Source organism: Camelus dromedarius, chromosome 13, assembly GCF_036321535.1.
Source record: "Camelus dromedarius isolate mCamDro1 chromosome 13, mCamDro1.pat, whole genome shotgun sequence".
Lineage (NCBI taxonomy): Eukaryota > Metazoa > Chordata > Mammalia > Artiodactyla > Camelidae > Camelus > Camelus dromedarius.
The window spans coordinates 67781003-67807620 of record NC_087448.1 but is presented as its reverse complement, the minus strand read 5'-3'; the positions used below and the strand labels follow the sequence as shown (position 1 = coordinate 67807620).

At 38.3% G+C, this 26618-nt stretch overlaps 1 protein-coding gene across 1 annotated transcript in view; it reads right to left on the bottom strand.

The window, feature by feature from the left end:
- The window catches only part of LOC105090372 (phospholipid-transporting ATPase IB), a 94773-nt gene that overhangs the window by 45900 nt on the left and 22255 nt on the right, over nt 1–26618 (bottom strand). Inside the window, exons 18-24 of the mRNA XM_064492886.1 lie at nt 26358–26407; nt 22806–22875; nt 17221–17305; nt 15643–15782; nt 10590–10728; nt 6281–6345; nt 1597–1769 (exon numbers count right to left, since the gene is read on the bottom strand). Of these exons, the coding sequence (XP_064348956.1) occupies nt 1597–1769; nt 6281–6345; nt 10590–10728; nt 15643–15782; nt 17221–17305; nt 22806–22875; nt 26358–26407 (722 nt within the window). The remainder of the gene's footprint in view (nt 1–1596; nt 1770–6280; nt 6346–10589; nt 10729–15642; nt 15783–17220; nt 17306–22805; nt 22876–26357; nt 26408–26618) is intronic.

Sequence of the window (26618 nt, the reverse complement as noted above, 5' to 3'; positions counted from 1 at the left end):
TGTGCCCTTTACAAAGGTCCCAGTCAGTTTTCGACCAGCACTGAATGATCACTATTCTGATTCTGGATGCCCACCCATATATGAAAAGAAAGCCTAAAATAGTATTATTCTTTTAACAACTGTTAGTTGAATTTAAATCAATCAAACATTTTAAGTCACGTTTGCATGTGTGAGCATTAAGCCAAGCGTCCCTAATCCTGGAGTTGTATGACTATACCCAATTGACGCTCTTCACGTTCAAGTCTGGCAAAGTTCACCTTGTCATTCTATTGGCTGAAACAACATAGAAGTTCCACAAAATCTGAAGTAAGGGGAGAAGTCTACTTGGGATAGGAAAAAAAAGTCACTATGCTATGTTTTTAAAAGCATGGATGTAATAAGAAAACATAATCCTAAAACACAGTAGAAATTCAAAACAGACTTCAAATAGCTAATTTCTACTCTTTTCAACTGAATAGACGTTATTATTTTCCAAAAAAAAGAATAGGATTTCATATGTCAGTTACAACCAGAAGCCAGTTCTCACTGTGGTTTTTAATCTATGACATGCAACCAAATGCCCAAGTGAACAATGATTTAGCAAGAGCGTGTAATAGATCCAACCTATGAAACAAGTGCTTCAGACACCTTTGAACTGATGGAAGTATTTGTGGTACTGTGGCCACCTGTTATCATGAACTAAGACTATACAGAGATAAGTAAGCCTTTGACTGATTGGAATAATTTTATGGTTTTTCCATGGGCACAAACTATTCACTTCCTTATCAATAATCGGAGCTAGGAATGAGAAAATGTTTTCTGTCTGAAATTTGTAAAATACATTTTATGGCACAGAAGTTTTCTTGAATACATAAAAAAGTTTCTTGTTATGTTTATCCTTCGAATTTGCTGAGTAAGCTACTTAAAGGTAACTTCATATTCATTACTTACCATTTATTCAACAAATATTTGTGTACTTACCAAGAACTAGGTGTAATTCTTGATGCTGGTGATAGAGCAGAAAATAAAACACACAAACATTCCTGCCCTCATGAAGTCTACATTCCAGTGGTGAGACGTGCGAAGCAGAGTGGCCCTCTTTGATTGAGGGAGCATGTCCATCATAATTATGACTAACATGCTTTAATAATTGGCCCATTTAATATTTTATTGAGGAACAAGGAACAACTGTATACTCTTATTATTTTCTCATCTCCAGCCATCTTTGTTGTAGATGAAGTGCTTTTTTAAAAAAAAAAATGTTTTTACTTGCACTCCTTACTCAGAACTTCATTTTCCTCCAGGTGTCAGTGAAGTTTTTTAAATTTGCCCCTCACTATAAATAAACTGAGGGCCTTTGTTCTAAACCGAAGGACTTCTTTCATTTGGCCAATACATCGATACACGATGTACCACTGAAAAATGATAAACTGCTTTTGAGTGAATCATAAACCTGACAATTAGAGTTAAATTCAGACCTTTCGTTTCAATTTGAGCATGTATTTTCCCAGTAAGGAACTTTGTCTCTGCAAAACTTGTATGTTTGTATCTATATTTTCTTTACATAAACAGGATCGAATACGGCAGGAGAAAACGCAACAGTGAATACACTCTTACCGACAACATAGCACTGCCCTGCACGAGAGCGCCAGGCTGAGGAAGTTCTTCTTGACTTCTGAGTGGAGGGCGTGCTTCAATGTTTTACCATCGATGATTAGGGCCAGGTCATTTTCTTTACCTAACAAGGTTCCAAGATCCTGGCAGCTCTGGTTAATCACTTCTTGTGTTGCCTAAAAGGGCAACAAAGGGGTGAGGGTAGGGAATCACTTTATTTTTATCATTTTAAATAGAAAGGGAAAGACTTTTGAGTCAAGGTGGTAGACTGAGGCATACATTTACCTCCTCCCCTTTGAAAATCTCACTGAGATGAAATTTGAAAGTACATAAATAACATGAAAAGATGCTTGACATCATCAGTCATGAGGTATCAAATCAAAACCACAAGGAGACACCACTTCGCATCCACAAGCACGACTAGATTAAGAAGGCAGATAATAACAAGTGTGGACGAGCTTCTGCAGGAAGCAGAACTCATACACTGCTGGCGAGAATGTGAAACGGTGCAGCCACTTTGGAGGACAGCCTGGCAGCTCCTCAATTAAACGTAGAGTTTTTGGATGACCCGGCAGTTCCACGCACTACCGTACGTACACTCCAAGATATGAAAACATACGTCTGCGCAAAAACTTGTACCTCAATGTTTACACCAGTGTTATTCATAATTGCCCAAGGTGGAAACAAGCTGATGAGTGGATAAATAAAACACAGTAAATCTATACAATGAAACATTCTTTAGCTATTAAAAAAGCTATGAAGTACGAATGCAGGGTACAACATGGGTGAACCTTGAAAACATCATGGCAAATAAAAGAAGCCAATCACTGAAGACTGCATGTTATACAATTTGATTAGCATGAAAGTCCACAATGGGCAAGTCCATGGAAACAGAAAGTACATTAGTGCTGTTTAGGGTTGGGGGAAGGAGGGTGAGGGAGATGACAGCTAAGGGGTACAAAGTTTCTTTCAGAGATTATGAAAATGTTCTGAAACTGATTCCGGTGATGGCTGTGTGTGTCTGTAAATATATTAAAATCAATTGAATGACATACTTTAAACAGATGAATTTTATGCTGCGTAAATTATATCCCAATGAAGCTGCTTTTGGAAAAGTCTCAGAAAGTACGAGTGGATCCTTACCCAATTATATTGTAATTCCTAAGCAGCCACTAGAATAATGTAAAGCATTTGGCTAAATGGATTCAAATGGAATTCTAAAAAATATTCAAATAACCCTTTCCTCCTCTAAAAAAAGGTGGGGTAGGGAGGGAAGAAAAGAGTAACAAAAACAGAGCAGACAAGAAAAAAATTACAGGCCAACAACACTGATGAACATAGGTGCAAAAACCCTCAACAAAATATTAGCAAGCCGAATTCAACATTGAAAGGACCATCTGATCCAGCAATTCAACTTCTAGGTATATATCCAAAAGAATTAAAGTCAGGATCCTGAAGAGGTATCTGCACTCCCACATCCATAGCAACACTGTAGCCAAGATAACAGAAACAACCTAAATCCTAAATGTTATTTGACGGATGAATAAAGAAAATGTGATATATTTTATATATATATATATATATATACATATAGTTATACAGATAAAGACATATAGACACACACACACACACACACACACACACACACACACACGATGGACTACTACTCACCCTTAAAAAAGAAGGAAATGACCCTGTGACATGCTGCAACACGAATGAACCCAGAGGCCGCTGTGCTAAGCAAAATAAGCCAGTCACAGAATGGCAAGCAGTGCACGACCCCATCTGTATAAAGCGTCTAGAATAGTCAAGCTCATAGAAGCAGGGAGAGAAATGACAGTTACACAGTCTTGGGGGGAGAGGAAACTGAGGAGCTGCTGAACAGGTACAAAGTTTCAGTTACACAAGATAAGCAAGTTCTAGAGCTCTGAGTACAAAACAGTGACTATACTTAACCGCACTGTATTGTACGTGGAAAGATTTGTTAAGAGGGTAAATCACAAGTTAAGTGTTCTTACTATTAAGGGGGGGAGGCACGAGGAAACTTTTGGAGGTGTTGGATATGTTTACTACCTTGATTGTGAAGATGGTTTCATGTGTGTGTACATATGTTCAAGCCCGTCAAGTTGCATACATTAAACATGTGCAGTTTTTTGTAAAACTTTACTAAATTTAAGATTATATATGCATATATATATTATATGTATATGCTCGGCCTCTACACTAGGAACTGCAATAACACTTTCAGTACTGTTCATTCTGCTCAAAAACTTGAATACTGTCCATTGTACAAACTGAAATTATAAGCTGAAGGTGAAAAGTTAGCCTATGGCACTTGGATTTCAGCAATGATATGTGAAGAACTTGGATTTGCCACTACCATTCTCATAGAGAAAAAAGCTGAACACACTGAAAATCAACTCTTTTTGGACCCATCAAGGAACTGAGGAGCAGAAGCTGGAGCCATAAACTAGGAGGAACACTTAAATGGTGATTTTGAGGAATTGGTGAAGGCTGAGTGTGGACTGGCACAAAAGTGAGAAATTCCCTAGGTTGCAATCTTGGGGGTGGCCCTCTCATTTTTGTGGATTTACCTCTAGGAACCTCACCAGGTTCTCACAGTGAAAAGCCAAAAAAAAAAAAAAACAAAAAAAAATCCCCTCATGGCTCAGCAGGAGGAGAGGAAAAGTGACCCTTCTGAACTATGTCCAGAACATCTGCATCACAAAAGCCTAGTCTCTGAGGTTAGAGCCTTTATCAGAGCCTTGTCCCACCTAGAAGGAAGGGCACTCACTCAACTCCAGCTTCCTCTAGCTCCCTGTGTCACCTAAGGGGGGGAGAGAAAGTTCTAAGAAACACTTATGAAGACACAGGGGCACAGGTTCAGTTTAAGACTGAGGTTTATCATAAGACTATGAAGCACTTCCCCTCCCACATACCTCACCACCACGCCCAGAGCTCCAGGACAATCTCTGCGTTGCAGATGAAAGAACTGCAAGGCCCGTGCCCTGTTTAAGGGAGAGCTCTCAGGGAAGCCCAAAGACCACGAGGGAGGAAAAAACAAGGTCACTGCAAGAATTTGGAACCTCTGATGCCTACAGCTACAGCAAAAATTAAATACAATTCACCTCCTTTAGTTATATTAGCATAAAATTTCACATTAACGGCCTTTTACCTCAGTTCTTTTTACCAGATACACTGCGTCAAGCTTCCAACAAAAATTTACAAGACACGCTAATTGACAAGAAAAAGTACCTCTGAAGAGCCAAAGCAAGCATCACATCAGACTCAAAGATGTCACAGATTTTGGAAGTTATCAGTGAATTTAAAACATTTTAAAGATTTTAATGGAAAAATTAGACACATAAAAGACCTGATGAGCAATATATGCAGACTGATGGAGATACTTAAGAAAGGATAAGAAGAAAATGCTAAAAGTAAAAAACACTGTAGCAGAATTGAAGAATGCCTTTTGTGGGTTCAACAGTAGACTGGACACAGCTGAGGAAAGAATTAATGAGCCTGGAGACATGTCAACAGAAACTTCCCAAACTGAAATACAAAGAGAAAAAGGAAAGAAAAGAAAAAACCCAGAACAGAATATTCAAGAACTCTGGGACAGTTTAAAAGGTCTAACATACAAGTAATCACAATACTAGAAGGAGAAGGAATAGAGAACAGAACAGAAGGAAAAGTCTAATGACTGAGAATCTTCCAAAATTAATGGCAGACACAAAAGCACAGACCTAGGAAGCTCAGAAAACACCAAGTAGGATAAATGCCAAAAATCGACACCTAGGCATATCATATTCAAACTGTATAAAACCAAAAACAAAGAGAAAATCTTGCAAGGATCCAGAGGGCTGGGGGAAACACCTTATCTGCAGAGGAAGAAAGATAAGGAACAGCAGACTTCTAATCAGAAACCTTCCAGCCAAGAAGAGAGTGAAGTAATTAAAGTATTGAAAGAACAAGAAATACCAACCTAGAATTCTATATCCAGTGAAATCATCCTTCAGATGTGAAAGAGAAATAAAGGCTTTCTCAGACAAGTAAAAACTGAGGAAATTCACCACCTGCAGACTTGCTCTATAAGAAATTATTTTTTAAGTTTTTAAGAATAATGATGTATGTCAGAAACTCAGATCTAGATTTAAAGAAAAGGAAGAGTGTCAGAAAAGGAATAAGTAAAATCTAAAATTCTTTTAAAAGGAGTCTAAGAAAATTACATAGTAAAAAAATACTTAACAGAAAATAAATACTACCATTTAACTTTTAAGGGCAAGGATATTCAATATGGGATTCCAAATTCCCTTTCATTTTTGCAATGTGAATGTCATCTGACTTCTCAAACTTTTGATAAAGATGGCTATATAGACATATTTTTTTTCTCCTTTTTTTCCATTTTTCAAATCAAGGATCTAGTCCCGAATTCGGTATGACACCAGCAGGGTTATAAAGGACCAGCCTCAGAGTGGGGAGTAAGAGGGAACCAGAGGTGACAACAGAACTGAAAACCAATTGAATTTTCTGATTCTTGGGAAAGAATCTTGGGGGAAATCTAGACTTTCCAAAGGACTTGAGTGGGAGTTAAAGGCAATCTTATGTAGATTTTAAGGAGGTGGGTAACCCTCAAGTAACAAGTCGGTTACATTCAAATTAAATGTAATTTAAAAACATCACTTACCTCTAATGAATCTGTATTCAATTGAATACGAGGCATTTGACCTGATAACAGTTTACAGGAATATGCTACAAAGAGGGAAATAAAGATGTCACATATTTGAAGACTCAATGCCTTCCATGAGCTCATTTTTTAAAAAATCTATTTATATTCTTCCTTTGTCATACTCAGCCTCGCAACTATTTCAGAGCCTAGTAGCTCATCACAAAAGCAAGAGGTTGAAGAGAGAAAAGGAATCAAAAAGTTAGTTCATCTAAGTCTTAATAGGCAACTTAAATAGAAATGGTCGGGAAGGTGTGTAAAACTAATGGCTACATCTGTACGTTTAAATGTTGGTGGACTTTTAGTTGTATCTTTTTATGACATGAGCTCCAGTTCACACTTTATAATAATTCCAAGTCCTTGAGGAAGCCAAGTTCTGGTGCATCAAATCACTGTATCAACAGTATTATACCTACTATACTAACATCATCCAAGGTGCAACTAAAATAAATATATGTATGCAGTTCTTGTACATCTCAGGAAGCATTTTCCAATTTGAAAATTTTAAGTCATTATCACTCTTGAAATTAGACTGAGAAATAAGAATATATATACAGGATTAACTTAAGTGGGCCCAAATACAAACTGCACCTAGAAAAATGAAACTCTCTCTAAAACAGATGAACCTTTACCTTAAGGCTTGAGTCTTTATAAGAACAGACATTTTAAAGCTTTGTGAAGCCGAGGAAACATCCAGACAGACAGTTCAATAACTGGTCACTTTCTTTTCCTCCCAGAGGACCAAAAGGGGCCTCATTTGAAAGCTATTGGGTAAGTGAAGGAAACCAGCCCAGCTGCGGGAAACACTGGGCGGCTCTGCACGTGGAGGGAGTCAGGACAGAGCTTGTCTCCCACCTTACGGGTTCAGGTTTGTCTCTGAGGACTAACGCTCACCCTGAGGATGCGCATGTGTGCGCTCAGCTCTGCAGCTGTCCGTGCACCCTCCCCCTGTCCATACAATGACCTCATGCTCTCTCCTGTCCCAGCAAATCTTCAACAGAGCCTCCCCAGCCTCCCTCTCAGCAAAATGAAAGTGTCGGCCCCTTGTTCAAAACAAAAAAATGCAGGAGGGAATGTCATCACAGATACTAAAATATAAAGGTTTTCTTTAAAAATATTTTATACTTATAAAACATAACAGGTAGATGGTGAAATACAACATAAGCTTACAAATTGCAAAAAATTATATTTTTGGTGCCATAACTTTATATAAAACAAAAAAATAATATTTCACTAATGTGAAATATTGATTGATCATGATTTTTCTGCCTAAATTTTCTGTAAATTCATTTATTAAATCATCAGAATTTACTTTTAACAACTTTATTTTCAAACAGTATAACTGAAAACAGTGTTAGTGGCTCTTGACAAATGAAAGATTGTGAGTCATTTTTTATTTTGGAACAGGATCTTTCTGCTGATAAAACTACTACTAGAGCTATTAAGAGTGTTTTATGGACTATAAGAACTCTGATAAATTTCTGATAAATTATTTTGAAAATTAAATTTTTATACATTTATAACTGTTTCCTATGGAACAAATTTTCTAAAACGCTTTAACTCTTCATACAAATCAATTTCATGTAAGTTGGAATTTAAATATAAATTTATACAATATCATTTTAATGTTCCCTTTGAAATTTCCTAAAACTTACAGCTGTCATACAAACTAACAAAAGTAACTTCATGATTTGTATGTAATTCAAGATGCCTATTTATGTATGTATTCTATTGTAGTCTGTTCAATTACAAGGAGAAAATAATTTTTAAATGGTTTTCATTAATTATTGGTTTATCTAATGCTTCTTATGAATTCCACAGAATACGATGATCTTTAAATTAAATTTCTAGTTCAAAGCCTGTAGGTATCTGCTTTGCATTGTTGCACTGATTTTTCAAAACCAGAGATTCTAAACTTTTCAAAGAATTCTAATAACTTCTTGACATGTTTTATTGTAATGTCCATGTGTCCACTTATATTTTGTAATAGGTTACGGACGAAGTTAACTGCCTGAATGCCGGCAGCTCCTGTCCCAGAGATCAGGGTGGAGAGTGAGTAACTGTGCAGGTGCTCAGGGACAGAAACCAGACACCGACGGGCAGCCAGCCTCCCCCACGGGTCCTGGTGCTGCCCCGTGAGGGGCCTTCCTCTCTCCCTGAGCCACTGCTGCTTCTGCTGGCTGCACCTGAACAAAGGGCAAAAAGTCTCCATGTATGACCAAGAAAATGCAAATCGAATCAGTGTGCAAATTCTGAGTGCTTACTCGTATCCAGCATTATATTGGGGGCAAAGGAAGATTGACAAGAAATACGTGATAAACCTCTTAAAACCTAAGGAAATAAAGCTGACTCAGAAGAGAGCAAACCACATACATATTCACTGGTAAGCCAAACGTAATAGTACGCATGCTACTGAGGTCAAGAGGCGGCAGATAAATGTTAAATCATTTTATCAGAAAACTCTGCGGTTCTGCATCTGCAGATACAACCCACCCCAGATCATGTCGTCCTGTGATATTTACTATCGAAAAAATATCCAAGTATAAATGGACCCACGCAGTTCGAATCATGTTGTTCAAGGGTCAGCCAGAGTCCCTCCCCCAGTTCCCCATCACATTCTGGTACAGGTCACCATCATCTTGTCTAGATTCCCACAAAGGCTTCCTGAGTGATCACCTGGCTTCCATGTAGTCTGGTTTCACACAATAGCCAGTGGGCATTTTTGCAACATAAATTACATATTACTCTCCTGCTCGAAACCCTACACATTTCTTACTGTGGCCTAACAAGCTCTCATCTCCTCTTTGCTCTGCTCTGCCCCCTGTACTCCAACCACACTGGCCTTTCTATCGTCCTCAAACATGACACGCACATTCCCACACCAGGACCATTGTGCTCACCATTTTCTTTGTCCAGAACCTTCCCAATGCTTGCTCCCTCTTTCCATTTGGGTCTCTGCCTCAAATGTCACCTCCTTAACAAGTTTCTGTCCAATTACCCCTCTACGTGTGGCTATGCCTTGCTTTGTTTTCATTCTTAGCACTTACTGCAATAATATTACAACAGTGATTTGCTGGCTAATTTTCTGTCTTGTCTACTTAGATGTAAGGTTCATGAGGACAAGGACTTTATTACTCAGTTTTTCATTCCAAGATCCTAGAATTTCCCAGCACATAGCAAGTGTTCAATATTCATTAAACGAATGAATGTAGTAAATTAGCAGAGACATCATTTAAAGGGTGTCTGGTGCTTGCAGAATCATTTTATCATACGTGTTAATCTAATCAGAGCTGGCTGCCAGGATGATCATCAAAAAATAGTAATTTCAATTCCTTCTCACCGTCAAAATTTACATATTCACAGCTAGGAGCTGATTTTTCAACTCCTTTCCCCTAACATACAAGCAAACAGTGAAATTTTTTAAAAAACCATGAAGGCAAAGAAGTGACTTTGGAGCTTGGGAAAAAACACTGGCTGAATATTCTCACTAGTAATCAGAATGTTCATGAATAAGAATATATAATTCAAATATAGATATATAAATCATTGGGGGGGAAATGCCGTAAGATAACATCAAGTGTCAAAGGAGGAATAAGAGATAACGTATTACTCAGCTGGGCATTCTACATTCCATGTTTCCAGATCTGCAGATACTAACTACCACATATAAAACAGATACACAGCAAGTTCATACTGTAGAGCACAGGGAACTATATTCAACATCTTGTAACAACCTATAATGAAAAAAATATATGAAAAGGAAGATATGTATGTATGTACATGTAGGACTGAAACACGCTGCTGTGCACCAGAAACTGACACAACACTGTAAAATGACTATATTTCAATTTAAAAAATGTGAAGAAGAGAAAAAAGTTTTTGCTTTGCTTAGTTTGTTCAAATTCTCTGCCATCTGATGGCAAGATTACATTGCACTACATTTTTCTAGAGACATATAAAACAATTACTTATAAAATAGATTTTAAAAAAAGGTCCTACTGTACAGCACAGGGAACTATATTCAACATCTTATAACGGCCTATAGTGAAAAAAATGTGAAAAGAAATATATATATATATATGTATATGTATAAATGAAGCACTATACTGTACACCACAAATTAACAGAACATTGTAAATCAGTTGTATCACAGTGTTTTAAAAAGTAACACAACTACCTGCAGGAAGCTCAGCCATGCACTCTTGATCCTACAACACATTCAGGGGACGCATGCACAACCAAGGAAAAGAACGTTCTCCGTGTCTCTTACCTATGTTAATTGCTGTTTCTTGTTTATCTCCTGTCAAGACCCATATTCTTATGTTTGCTTTCAATAAACTTGTTATCGTTTCTGGAACGCGTGCTTGAAGACGATCTTCAATGGCTGTGGCTCCAAGTAGGAGGAACTTCTAGATGGTTTTTGAAAGAGATATTTTTATTACCAATTGGAGATAAGAAATACTTTAAGATGGAACAAATAGAGCAAATTTTGGCCAAAGATATGCATCTAATAATTTATTATGTGAAGCCCCATATACATACACACACGCACGCACACTTTCTAGCCTCTTCCACAAGTTGGTCTGTCTGTCTGTCCCTGTCTCGCTACCACATGAGGCAGTGCAGCGTGATGGCTGAGAGCTAGGCTTTCAGATTCACCCCCCAGTTCTACAAGTTACTAGATATGTGATCATAAGCAGATTACTCACACTTCTGTTCCTCAGTTCCCTCATCTATAACTGGAGAAGTGGGGAAGTAAGATTACTAACAGAATTACTCTGAGAGTTAGCATTTGGAAAGTGATTAGAATGACACCTAGTGTATTATAAATGGACCGTAAATATTATGTTATTCTAATTATTATAGCCTTAAGGTAAGTCTTGAAGTCTAGAGCAGTAAGTCCCCTTTATTCTCCTTCTTCAAAAATTATCATGGTAATTCTTCGCCTCCTCCTACTTTGGGTATGAGTTTTAGAACAAACTTGTCAAGTTCTGTGAAAATTCCATTGGGACTTTTATGTGCTCTTGCATTGCACTGAATTTATAGCTTACTTTGAGGTTTATTTATTTATTACACTGGTTTTCCTGTATGTTGTATACACTCTTCCACTTACATAGGTCCTTACTTCTGTCCTTAAGAAAAATTTCATAATTTTCTCCATAAATTTCTTACCACCAGATGGTTTATTTTACAGTTTTTGTTCCTGTTGTGAAATATCTCCCTACCACTGGAGAGATTCAAACAGAGGCTTGATGGTACATAAAGAGGTTTATGTAAAGTATAAAGCCAGATGACCTCTGATAATTTGGGGTATTGTTTCTCAGAAGCCAGCACAATCTCAAAGTTCCAGGGCATTCTACATTGCTGTTAGGAGTTAAAGTGAAATAAAGATGTAAGACAAGCTGATTCTGTGCTGATAACTAGAAATCAAATAATTTAATTGAAATACCATCACATATGAACTGTAAATTAAATCTTTAAAATAGCCATGAGGTTTTTAGTCTTCTTGTTAAGCTCAATTTTTTAAATGCTAAATATTCAAGTTCTATTGATCCTATTAGACATCTCTCTTATTTCCATTACTCTATTTTTGTGCCATTTGTGCTATGGTATTTTCAAGATATTTCTATAGTAAAACTTTGTATTTTAATGTAAAATATCCCACAACTAGCAAAAAGCATTTTTAATAATGACTTATGAAACATGAAACAGGTATGAAATGGATTTTTTTAATAGAATGCTTTAAACCTTTTTATGATGAAAACACTCAACTAACTAGGAACAGAAGGGATCTTCCTCAGCCTGACAGGGACACCTGTGAGGATCCACAGTTAACTTCGCACTGAATGGAAGAGGACCAGATGCTTTCCAGCAAGATCAGGAACAAGATAAGGACGTCCACCAGTTCTATTCAACATCTTTTTCTTGCCTAGCCAGGGCAACTAGGCAAGAAAAAGAAATAAAGGGATCCAAAATGAAAACTCAGAGGTAAAACTATCTCTATTCATAGATTACATGATCTCATATACAGAAAACCCTAAAGAATCCTCTTTAAAAATGATTGGAAAGCTTGCACATGAATGCCCATAGCAGCATTATTCATAATAGCCAAATGGAACGACCCAAGTGTCCATCAAGGATGAATGGATAAACAAACAGCACATCCACACAGTGGATTATTATTTGGCCTTGAAAAGGGATGAAGTACTGAAGATGCTACAATATGGATGACTCCTGAAAACAGTAAGCTAAGAAAAAGAAGCATGTCACTGAAGGCCACATAGTGTATGATTCCATTTACATGAAACATCCAGAAGAAGATAATACAGAGAGACTGAAAGTAACGTAGTGGTTGCAAAGGGCTGGGGTTAGAGAATGGAGGGGGGATGGGTGTGGGTGGGGATAACAGACAGTGAACACTAATGGATGTGGGTTTGGAGGAGAGGATGTTGAAAATATTCTGTGTTCATTATCGTGATGGTTGTAAAACTCTGTGAGTATACTAAAAAACATCAAATGGGTGAAATGTATGTTATGTGAATTATATCTCAATAAAGCTGTTTTTTTTTTTTTTTAAGGAAGGAATGCTTCAAAGGAATTGTAAAGCCAGAGAGCCTCAGAATCAAGTCTAAATCAATCAGTCAATCAATTCGTACTTTACCACAGTTAATCACTTTAGCAATTACACCCTAAGTTATGCTGCACTTGACTGCTGGTTCAAGTGCACACATCGTCTTAACATTACTCAACAAGAAAAAAAGTTAAAATCTTATTAATCCCCCAAGGAAAATGCTTGAGGAGCAAAGAAGCGCTACTGGCCTCAAGAGCTAGAAGGCGGGTCAGAAAATAACCCCCCTAACTGAAAACAGGACCAGAACAATGTGCATGGAATTTCCAAGAGCCAACTTCACAGAGCTGGTCGATCCTACGCTCTTTGGTGTCAGACTCCAACGCCCGTGTAAAAGTCTGCAGAAAGCAGCCATGTAACTATAGCTAACGTGATTGCCGCAGTTTTAGCAGATGTTAACACACGTCATGAGGCAGATGATTAGACAGGCTGTCTAGTCGATAATACAAAATAAGAAAAATGACAAGCAAGGGGCAAGACTGTTAGGGTTTCTAGATGGCATACAGGTGTTGTAAGCCTGGAAAACTAGAGGTGATGACACAGATTTTTAAAAAAACAAAATTTAAAAGATTCTATGATTGAAATAAAAAATTTTGGCTACTACAGCTTGAAAGGTGTATCTCTTAAGAAAATCCAATTCCTTCACCCTGTCATCTAACATTTGCCCCCAATGTGTCCTTTCTTATGAGGTACCCTAGAGCTAGGGGATCTAGTTCCCAAGCAAGTTTCCCCTGATGGGGACGTAATGAGTAGTGAGGGCTAGTCTCCAGCCCCCCAGAAGTCTGGCCTGCCTGACTCAACCCCCAGGACCTCATTACTCCTGGGTGAACTGGAAAATATCCAGTGGGGAAAAGGGGAGAGATGGTGGTAACAGATGAATGAACACACTTGACAATTATCAGTGTGATTTTAGCATCACAGAGCCTGGTTGTTTGCATCAGTGACCCCAGCTAAACCTCCTCGCATTCACAGTAGGCAGAGATGTTGAGCATTTTTGACTCCTGCACTTTTTAACCTCATAGTCATTGAGAGAGAGGAAAAAAAATCACAGTTTTGTTAAATAGTATGACTCTGCTTTGTCAAAGTGTCTAAGACCAATTAGATTTCCACCTGACCTTCCAAGCACGGCAGGCTGCTCATCGCGGCCCCAGGTACACAGGTAGCCTTTAGACTGCAGTGCGGCACCCGCCTGGGCCAGACAGGAAAAGCTGGCCCCGGAGAGCCCTTCTGCCTTTCACTTCTGCCCTCTGCAGTTTAAGGAGAAGCGTAACAAGCAGTCAACACCCAGCCCTGCCGACTATAGCAGTCACTGCTTTCCTTGGAGAACAGGCATGCTTGAAATCTTCAGTCCCCAGTGTTCCCCTCTCTTATTCACTTACCATTTCCTGAGCACCCACTGTGTGCCAGGCGCTGGGTACGTGCTGGAGCCTCGCATTCAGCTGATGAAGAGTTGGTCATTTTAGGGCCACATCACTCCCCGGCCTTGCCACCCATCTCACGTTCCCTGAGAAACTTAATCTTTTCCTTACTCTTTCCCCACCTATGACTTCCAGATTGAAACTGAAAACTAACACACAAATTAAAACAGTTTGATTGGAAAGCAACTGCCACACCAATACTTGTACAGTCTTTCAAGTTCCTGAGGCCAATTCCCACTCGCCCAGATTGCTTCTCGGTGTGTGGGAGCAACAGACCCCCCTGTGCCACATTAAGGAACAGGCGGGCTACACAATCAGCCCTTCCCTGCGCTTCGTCAGCAGACGCTGAGGAGTCACTCCCGAGGGCTGCTGCAGCCGGGCCACGTGCTTGGTGTGAAGCTAGGGGAGGTTCCTAATCTTTCAATGCTCGACTTTGAAAAGAAGATGGACCCAATGATGTCAAGAAAACCCCTCCACTTAAATCTGTTCCGGCCAAGATCCTGTAGGAATGAAACGCAGAGTTCATGGGATCAAATGGCAAGAGAAACCAAGCCAAGAAATTAAGGTAAAAGTTGGCCCAGGACACGTGACATCCCTGAAGCCTCAGATGAAATTCCTAGAGACACCTGTGTGACACTCGACAGCCCAGGGTCACGCGGTTCCCCTGGAAAAGCAACCGTCAGAGAAACAGAGGTAATAAGAGTCCCCATATACACAGCGGGTACCACGGAGTAACCAAGGACGGAGACACACAAGAGCACCCAGGGGTCGGGGGAGATGTTCCCCATTCACCGTAAAGTGAAGGGCTCATCATTCAAGCAGGACTTTCACGGGAAAAATTCTAGGGGGAGCTTTCTTTTAATTTTTATGGGAAACACTTCTCTGTGTGTGTTAAACATATACAGTGGAATTCCAAACATACAATACACATGTACAAAGAGGAGAGAAGAGACTGGAACTCAGTTATTAGCCTGACGTTGCAGAGGATTATTATTTATGATTCTAGCTTATTTTTCTGTAATAAACATGTATCTCTTTTGAAATGGGAAAAGTTATAAAAAGGATAATGAGATTGAAGTGACTAGGATATGATTCCAAAGAGAAATATTCTAAAAGATGTGGATTTGCAGGATGATAAGAGATGTATACTTCTGAAAAAAATTTACCTGTGCTTTTAAAATTACATCAAAAAATTACATCAAGATGTGAATACATTGATAAATGCATTTTCTTCACGTATGTATCTTAGCACAAGGAATGTGTATGGGGTACGTTACCCTTTCAATAGTATCATAACAGTCTTCCAGACTTTGAGTTCTGTCTTGTACCACTGTACTGGCTTCTTTATACTTCACCAACCACTGCTGATACTCCGCCTCAGTTAAATCTATGTAGGCAACACACAGAGTCCTCAGACCTGCAAGAAAGATATTACCTGGTCAAGCTTCCAGTGATCAGGGAGAAGCAGAGAATTTGAAAACAAAATCCAGAAGCGTCTCAGAGGCTGAGGGACAGTGAAGTCCTCCGCTGTCCCTACCTGCCCTGCCCTGGCCTCCTTGCTGAGCGTATCACCTCCCCTCCCTCCCTGCTTGCTGTGGCTCCCCTGCCTCTTACTTCCTGACACTTGAACTTGAGCCTTCCTCTGCCTGGAATATTCTCCCCTTCCCCTCCTCAGTCTCTGCCTAACTCACCTTGGGTAGAGAGAGCACCCCTGCCCATCACTCTGCTCCCTTTATCCTGCTAGCTTCCCTCCATAGCACTTGTCACCCCTGTGACGTCATCTATTACTGGCAAATTCCTGCAGGGCATTGGCTTTCTACGTTTTGTTCACTTCTGTCCTGGAAGCTGAGAACAGTGCATGCCACTTAATTGATGCTCAATAACTATTCGTTAAATGAAGGAAAGAACAAATGAGGCTTCTGTTTCCAATTTCAAAGTAAGCCAAATAATCCGTAAGATATCAGAAAATTAATTTAAATCCCATTTCACAAGGACTTAAGTGAAAAAAAAAAACTTTAAAAAGCAAACTTATTCAAAACTGACTCAAGGAATTTAATTTCCTTAGGAGATGGATGATAAGTCAGTATCAGAAGGATAACAAGAGAATGGCAGGAAAATAGCAACTGTCAGCATCCTGAGTTATACGCACAAAATAATCAACTTCAAAATACACCACATGAACTGGAAAAGCCTATTTTTTTCCTCCAACCACGGGCCAAGTTCCTACTACAGCTTGATAAAGAGGTTACACTTAGCAAACAGATTATAGACGGACGACACTGCTTTAGGAATAAAGGAAGAGCCACACAGAAGAGCACGCATTTTACTGCTTGCACATAAGCACAAAAACTGTTAAAGGTGAAAGAAAGGGAGAGTAATTATAATGTCTTGACAAGGTTTGTTTGGGGAATCATTTATTTTCAAGCAAACAGAGGGCATACAAGGTCACACATGCAAACAAGCTCTCCCTCTTGCCCACCTATGGGCCCCAGCAGCAGTGACATGCTTCAAGGCTACAATTTCAACATTGAAGAACGGCATTAAAATCTTATGGTTACCAGGGAAAGGAGGTGGGAAGGGATAAATTCGGGAGTTTGACATTTACAAACGTTAGCCACTATATATAAAGACAGTTTTTTTTTAAGTTTTTTTGTATAGCATGGGGGAACTATGTTCAATATCTTGTAATAACCTTTAATGGAAAAAAATACGAAAATGAATATATATATATGTATATGCATGACTGGGACATAGTGCTGTACACCAGAAATTGACACATTGTAATTGACTGTACTTCAGTTAAAAAAAGAACAGCATTATAAACGAGAAGTAGATTCAAAACAATTTTCATTTACCTTCTTTGGCAAAATATTCCAGATGGGTTAATGTCTCCTCCACAAAGAGAGAATCTTCTGAAAGTCTCTCATAAATCACTGAATCCTATGGGGTGGGGGGAAATCCACAGTAATTAACACCTTATCTAAGACTGACAGTCTGAATTCTAGATACTCTTTTATAATTTATTGTTCTATCTAATAGATATGAAGGTGCTCACATGAAGCCCCAGTGAAAGCACAATTCCAGAAAAAATGTTACATGCAGAGGAACAAAAATAAGGCTAACAGCGGATTTCTCGTTGAGTCAATGCAAGTAAGAAGCCAGTTAAGTAAAATCCTTACAGACTGAAGGGAAAAAATGGTCAGCCTAGAATACTATACTCAGCAAAAAGTTATTTCAAAATGAAGACCAGGAAAAACAAAGATGAAATAAAGATTTTTTTCCAGTTTAAACTGAAAAAAAAATTATCACCAATGGATCTATGCTATAAGATATGGTAAAGGGACTTCTTCAGACAAAAGATCATTACACCAAATGGAAATATGGGTCTGAAAGCACTGAAAATAGTATTGATATGAGTATATATACATTATTTCTCTTGTTATTTAATTCTTTTTATTTAAAAAATTGACTTCTTGAACAAAATTAATACCAATGTAGTGTGAAGTTTATAACTTTGTAAAATTAAAATGTATGACCACAGGAGCAAAGATTAGGAGAGAATCAGAAGTAGAATTGTAAGGTTCTAATACTATAGGTGAAGTAATATACTATCACTTGAAGGAGGGATGTAATAAATTAAAGATACCTACTATAAGCCCTAAAGTAACTACTAAAAATAAAATTTTTAAATAAAAAAAGGAAATTGAAAAAAATTCAAGTAATCAAAAGAAGGCATAAAACAAAAAAAATGAGTAAGAGAAAAAAGAACAACTGGAACAAACAGAAAATAAATGACAAGATGATACATTTAAATCTAGCCATATCAATAAGCATACTATGTAAATGGTCTAAACATTAGCTAAAAGGCAGAGATTTCCAGAATAGATAAAAAACACAAGAACCAACTATGTGTTCCCTAGAAGAAACACACTTTAAAGACATAAATGGGTTAAAAGGAAAGAAAAGATATACCATGCTAACCCTAATCAAAAGAAGTCTGAAGTGGTTATATTAAGATCAGACAACAGAGATTTCAGAGTAAAGAATATGGCCGGGGAAAAAGAAGATCTTTTCACAATGATAGGTCAGTTCATCAAGAGGAATCAATAATCCTCAGTGTTTATGCACTGAATAACATAGCTTTGAAATGAAGCTAAAACTAACAGAAGTAAATGAAAAACAAATAGAACTTCAAGATGAAAATCATAAATCCACAATAATATTTGGGGATTTCAACATCCCCCTTTTGATAACTGATATAGCCAGTAGACAAAAAGTTACTAAGGACACAGAATATTTGAACAACACCTATCAACCAACTTGACCGAACTGATACGCCCACAAACAGCATAATACTCATTCTTTTTCAGTACACACAAAACATCTAATATTAGATAGGTCATGATCTGACAAAACGAGTCTCAATAAAATTAAAAGTATTTAAGTCATACAAAGTATGTTCTCTGAATATAATGGAATTAAGTTATAAACCAATTAAAGAAACATCTCTGGAATGCTCCCAAATATTTGAAAACTAAATAACACATCTCAGAATAACTCATGAGTCAAAGAAGAAATCAAAAGCAAAATGAAAATACTTTAAATTGAATGAAGATGAAAATGCAACATATCAAAATTTGTGAGATGCTGCTAAAGCAGTAGTTAGGAGGAAATTTATAGCACGAAACATCTGTATTAGAAAAGATGAAAGGTCTCAAATCAAGTTCCACCTTAAGAAAACAGGAAAAGAGCAAATTAAACCAAAACTAGGCAAAAGAATGGAAATGATACGGTTAAGAGTGAAAATGACAAAGAAGCAGAAAAACACTTGAAAAGAATTAATAAAACTGAAAGCAGGCTTTTTGAGATCAATGCAGTTAGTAACTGTCCAGCTAGCCTCATCAGGAAAAAAGAGAAAAGACACAGATTGCCAAGATCAGGAATGAGAGAAGTGACATTTTTATAGATTCTACAGATACTGAAAGAAACTTTAAAAGGACTATGATGAACAGTTTTTTCTAATAAATTTGGCAACTAGGATGAAATAGAAAAATTCTACAAAAAAGTGCAAATCAAAGCTAACTTAATTTTTTTTAATGCTCTGAAAAGTTCTATATTATTAAAGAAATTGAACTTGAACTTAGAAACCTTCCCACAAAGAAAATCTCAAGTCCAGATGGCTTTCTGGTGAATTCTAGCAAACATTTAAAGGACAAATAATACCAATTCTATACACACTTTTCCAGAAGACTGAAAAGGAGGGAATGCTCCTCATTAATTCTACATGACTAGCATTAAAAACCAAACAAAGGCATTACAAGGAAAGAAAATTAAAGACCATTCTTCTGAGAACAGATGTGAAAATACTAAAGAAAGCTTTAGTAAATTAAATCCAACTTATATATATAAAAAGGATAAAACATCGTGACCAAATGGGGTTTACCTCAGGAATACAAGTAGGTTTAACATTTTTAAAAAATCAATCAATGTAATTTACCACACTAACAGGTGGTGAAATGAAAAACCACATTAGTATCTCAATCAATGCAGGAAAAATATTTGATGAAATCTAGCATCCATTATTGATCTAAAAAAAAAAATCACAGCAACCTAAGAATGAGATGGAATTTCCTCAATATGATAAAGAGCACCTATCAAAAAAGTACAGCTAATATTATCTTCAAAGGTAAAACATTAAGTGCTTTTGCCTAAGATCAGGAAGAAGACAATGGTATCTGCTCTCTCACTTCTATTTCACATTGTACTGGAGGTTCGAGTTTGTGCAATAACACAAGAAAAAGAAATAAAAGGCATCTATATTGCCAAAGAAGATTTAAATTGTCTTTGTTCACAGATGACATGACCATTTATGTAGAAAATCTGATGTAATCTATCAAAATGCTACTGGAATGATTAAGTGATTTTGTAAACGTAGGACACAAGATCAAAATATACAAAAGCCACTTGCATTTCTATACAGTAACAACAAACTATCAGAAATTGAATTTAAAAAATAATTTACAATAGCATCAAAAATATAAAATACTTAGGAATAAATCTGACAAAATAAATGAAGGATCTATACACTGAAAAACTACAAAGCATTATTGAGAGAAAATAAAAAGACATAAGTAAATAGAGAGATATATCATGTTTATGTAATAGAAAACTCAATATTATTTAGGATGTCAATTGTTTCCAGATTGATTTAGAGAGTCAACATAGTCCCAATTTAAAAAAAATCCCCATTGGCTTTATTGGAGAAATTGACAAAATGATTTTAAAACTCATATGGAAACACAAAGATCTCAGAACATCCAAAACAACTTTGGAAAAGAAGAACAAAGTTGGAGAACTAATGTATATGGTTTTAAGATTTATTATAAAGTGACATGATTAAGACAGGGTGTCACTGGTATAAAGACAACCAACAGGACAGTGAAAGGAAATAGCAGGCTCACATACATGTGACAGAAGTGCAAAGGCAATTCAGTGAGGAAAGAATAAACATTTTAACAAGTGGTGCTGAGAAATCAGGTATTCAGATGTAAAAAACGAACTTCTAGTCCTGGCTCATATCATTCAAAAATTACTCAATATTAACCGGAAGTAAATATAAAACCTAAAACTGTAAGAAGAGGAGAAAACATAGGAGAAAATCTTTGTGACCATGAATTTAAGCAAAGATTTCTTAGATATGGCACTAAAAGCATGACCTATAACGGAACAAATTGGTAAATTGGACTTGATCAAAATTACTAACTTCTGTTCTTCAAAAGACACTATTAAGGGAATGAAAAGATAAGCCACAGACTGGGTTCTAGTATTTGCAAATTATCTATCTGAGAAAGGACTTGTATTCAAAATAAATAAAGAACTCTCAAAACTCAATAAGAAAAACAAACAATTATTTTAAAAATCGGAGGCCAAATATTTAAAGAGACATTTTAACAAGGAAGATAAGTGGATGGTGTGTAGAAAAGAGCTGACATACCAGGTCAAAGACTGCTATCTTTAGAAAGACCTATTTACAAGGTTGGCCCTTGGCTGGTAAACAATTCTCTAAACCCATCAAAACATTCCCTGTGTGACTCCCATGGGATTCATCCAGACACTGCCTATGTCTTTCTCCTTTGTGGTCTGGCTGTATACCCTTATTACCATAATAAATCTTAGTCATGAGTACAACCATGTGCTGAGTCCCATGAATCCTTTTAGAGATTCACTAAAAGCATAGGGGTGGTCTTGGGAACCCCCATCACAGATAGCAAATAAACACATCAAAAGATGTTTGCTACCACTAGTCAGCATGGTCATGTAAGTTAAATTCACAATGAGATACACACCTATTAGAATGGCAAAATTAAAAAGACTAACCATGCCAAGTGTTGGTGACAATTGCTGGTAATCACAGTTTGGTGGTTTCTTAAGAAGTTAAAATACGCCTACTCTGTGATCCAGGAATTTTACCCCTAGATGTTTACCAAAGAGAGATGAAACCATATATTCATTCAAAGCCTTGCACACAATGTTCATGGGAGCATTGTTTGTAGTAGCCAAAACTGAAACAAAACGTTCATCAACAGATGGAAGGATAAGCGAGTGCTGGTATACCCACTCAATGGAATCTACTCAGCAATGCAAAGAAATGAACTATTGATACAAGCTCCAACATGAATGAATTTAAAAATAATTATGAGTGAAAAAACAGACAAAAAGTCACATAGTCGGACTATATGACTTTATATAAAACTTTAATAAATATAAACGAATCTATAATGACAGAAAGCAGATCAGTGTGCAAACTTACCAAAATGTACATTTTAAATATATGCAGTTTATTTTATGTCAATTTTACCTCAATAAAGCTGGTTTTTTTTTTTTTAAGTACATATGATATAATAGAAAATACATGTATGTATGTACATGTATAACTGAATCACTTTGCTGTAGACCTGAAACTAACATTGTAAATCAACTACACTTCAATAAAAAGCAAACTTTAAAGTACAAATGGCAGTGAACAAATACCTAAGTGCTTCAAAAGAAGAGATTTATGGAGGTAAATCAAATCCCTGAGACACCAAATCCCAGCACTTTGGGCTCAGAACTGGGATCAAAATTCCCTTAGCTATAAACCCTTAGCATCAGTCATCTAATCATTGGTTCTCATAAAAACAGCTGAGTGACAGCAGGTTATCACTGATATAAACACTGTGTGAGTGACCACAGAATTCAGTGCGCTCGGCTGCGGGGGACGTTTTTGGCTGCTTGGGTTTGAGATGGGCTTTTCAATCTTCAGTAATGCTTCCAGCAACCAGTGACTACAGCATATACAGAGTAACAACACTTAAAGATACGGTGAAGTTGTGAAGGGCTTCCTTCCTGTTCCTGTGGTAAAAAGAGAGGAGTCGCGTGAAGGACGGAGCCCAGTACTTACAGCCCCTTTGCAGTAGAGCCGGACCTGTCCTGTAGGAGTTCGGACAATTATAGACATCCTCTTTCTATTACTAAAACAATATTGAAAGTATCATTAGTATCTATTTTCCTCAGTACATGGCGCTAACACCCACACAAAAAAATCCAAGTCAAAAGAATTCTAAGACTTAGCGTCCTCGGCTGCCCTGTAGTGAAAAGGCCGGCATGTTTCTTGCCAGTTTCCATGTCTTTTTTTCTTTACCTGTTTCCTTTAACGGACATTCTAATTATAAATCTCCACCTCCTGCTACTACTATTCTTTTCTTCCATGGAAATTTACTGACACAAATATATATAATAGATAATATATACTATTTATATATGTAATGTGATATTTACATTGATATGTACTACTATAGTATAGTACATAACACAGATATAGTAATACACCTTTCTTATGTATCATACATAATGTATATTACTGATAATATAATATGTACATTATATATACATGTAATGTATTTAATATAATTGTTAAAAACTGCTGAGGGAAGAGGAGAGCAGCCCTGGGTCTGTGTATTATTCAGATTTCACACCATGTTTATCAAGTAGACCTTCCTGTCCACTGTGCTGCACAGAGATGTTAAATTTCTGGCTCAGTAGATGCCAGAGGTTTTAAAATATGGATTTCTGTCTCAAAGTCCTTGGGATTTTTGCATGGGTTTTTTTTTATTTGTTTGTTTTTACAGTCGTAGATAGAACATAGACTCATTGCTTTTATTCCTGGTTTAGCAGCCCAAATCGGCTTGAAGAACTCCTCTCTCCACCTACCCCACACACCGCCAAAGTAAACTGGCCGAGATGGTCCTTCCTTCTCATCATGGCATTCTCCGACTCCTAACCCTCCTCTCATCTTTCAACCACCAGCCCAAGTCCCATCTCCTCACAAAGGCTCCCTTGGCGCCTCCCTCTGAGGTGACCTCCGCCACAAGGAGCACCACGGTCCGTCTCCATCAGATCAGACTGTTTAATATGCTTACAGCACTCGTCACGACTTGAAATTATCCTGTTCATTTACCAGAGTCAAGGGCTCCACAAGCAGGCGGTCGTCACGGCCACTCTAGTCCTAGGACAGTGACTGGCATGTGGCTACAAAAGTATTTGTAGCTGCGTAGACTGCAGTCCACCCCGTGAAGACGAAAATACGTATTTTTTTCATCCTCTAACTTCTTTCACCTCTGGAAGCACAGGCTGGTTGCAAATACCGGGGCTTTGGAACCAGACAGACCTGGATTTGAATCCTGACTCTGCCGCTCATTTGCTCAGTGACAATGGGAAGGTCCTTTGAGTTGAGCTCCAGCTGCATGTCTTTCAAAAGGAGCGACCAGCAGCTACCTCAGGGGACTGCTTTGTTCGTGTCCAGCAGACCAGTTGGGCTCTCGGTCATTCCACGTTTTCAAGCTCTTCCAACAAAGAGAATTTTATTTTCCCTCAGGCATAAGACTGATCAAGAAAAGGAGGTTGAAGCTTGGAACAAAAGTAAGAGGCTCAGAGACGTGATTGCTGAAGGAGAGGAGAAGGGTCTCCTCCAGGCAGGGGAAGCCCCTAGTGAAATCCAAACGCTTAAGCCTCAGAAAAGAGTGTTCCAGCTAAAGTGACAGTAATGATACTACACACGCATACCAAATGCTGTATCAGTATTTTTTACGTGCCAGGCACTGCGATCTAATCTTCACAACAGTCCTGTGAGGAGGACACCATCTCTATCCCCAATTTATAGACCAAGAAACTGCGGCGCAGAGAGGTTAGGAGACGGGGAAGGCCACAGAATCACGACCACGCGCACAAGTGCTCCTTGTCCCTCCTGCGTCGCCGGTGCTTCTCCACCCACTCCCCTCCTCTCCACGTGCACCCACGCTTGTCACCAACCTTTCTCCCCTTCCGCCTTCTCTGGCTCCAGTCGATAAAGCCACTGAGTAAAGAATTAGCCAGCAAGATAACAACTCCGCCAGGCCACCAAGCCCAGCAAGTCACCAGAAGTGGTGAGAGACGCCCAGGCACCTCCCACCTCCCAGGGAGCCCAAGCCGTGCCTGCTTAACACACAGGCTTCCCCTGGCCCCGTCGCACTCTGAACAGGCTACACCAAAGCTCCTGGCCTCCAAGCAGAACACGTGAGCTAGAGCTGTACTTTCCAGCAGGGGTAAAGGATTAGCAATTGTCTTAAATGTTGAGAAAGCTGTTGGAACACTACTCAGGGCCATTAAGTTTTTTAAGTGTCACCTAGCTAGGAGCACACATGTTCATGACAGGAAATGACTGCTGTCATGGTAGCAGTAGTCAAATATGAAGAAGGGAGAAAGCTAGACTGATTATTGAGATGTATTTCCTTGCAATAAAGTTTTTATAAAAAGCTTTCCTAGAGAAAGGAGTTAACAGCAACTTTTCCGAGGTTTAAAACTTTTTTTTTTTTAACTGTCACTGGGAAACAAGGCTTTAAAGACGTGATCTGAAAAACCATCTACCTTTGGGAAGAGCAAATGATTTACTTGTTTCCTTTTCTAATTTTTCAGATTCCACATTAGAAATGGTCTGATGGCCCAAGAGATATGACTTCATGAGTCAGGAGGAAACTCCAATGGCAATAAAACCATCACCCACTTCCTCACAACACGCTCTGGGGCATCAGGCCATGGCTGCTGGAGTGTAAGAGGAGAGGCATTTGGAGGCACGCTGTTCCCTTTGAGGGAAAATTTCAATTACTTCACTACTTTTGAAGAAACAGTTTTTGATTTATTTGTGAAGATAATATTCAATATCCATTTGTTAAAAAAGAGACAATAGGCCCAAAATGGAGTCACTTATGCTCAGCACAAGTCCCCAGCCTGAGACTTAATGCCTAACCGAATTGCAATTACAGCCTCCCCAGGAATGCAACCTTAGCCAGTCAGTCTGGAATTGCCTGGTCAGCACTGATGAGGAGACATGAGTGACAGACCACTGCAGTCCCCCAAAGGAAGGGGACCTTGCCCCAAACGATCCACTCTGCTATAGCCTCCGTGCCCCACCCCTGTCACCTATGAACGTCGTCCACTTTGTTCAGCTCCTCAGAGCTCCTTTGTCTCTGCTGGATGGGACGCTGCCCAGCTCATGAATCACTGAGTAAAGCCAATGAGATCTTCACAATTTACTCAGTTGAATTTTGCTTTTTAACACATCCATTCATCAAATATTTATTGAGCACTTCCTGGATACCAGCCCCCCCAAAGAGGTGACTCCTACCCTCCTGGAACTTACGGTCTAGTTGGCAATACAGTCATTAAGTAATAACCCAGGTTTAAAATCGCAGCTCTGACTGTGACAAGTGCTAGAAAGAAGAGGTTGAGAAACCAAACCAACTACAAGAGGGAATTTGCGTTAATGGGGCCAAGAAGAGAGAACTGAGCAGACGTTAAAGGGTGGGTAGAAGCTAACCAGAATTTCATGATTCTGTGTTAAGCTTTTGATTCACACACACACTGCCAAATCTCAATTGAATAGTCACAGAAAGAGCCCTGGTAAACACAGGCAGCTTACCTAGAAAACTCCAGGACGTTAAGAATTTCAAACGTGAATTCTTCTCCCATCTACAGGAAGATAAGACAACATGCTCTTACCTGGGGATGAAAGTATTCATCTTGCAAAATAACTCACTCTCCCAATCACATACAAGGTTTACCCCGCCAAATACACATCTTTTTCAAAATAAAGAGCCTCCTGCACGTCTGATGAGATGCTGGTGCCCTCCGCTGGTAAGAACATTGCTTACAACCTGGGCAATATTAGCAAAAGTGCTTC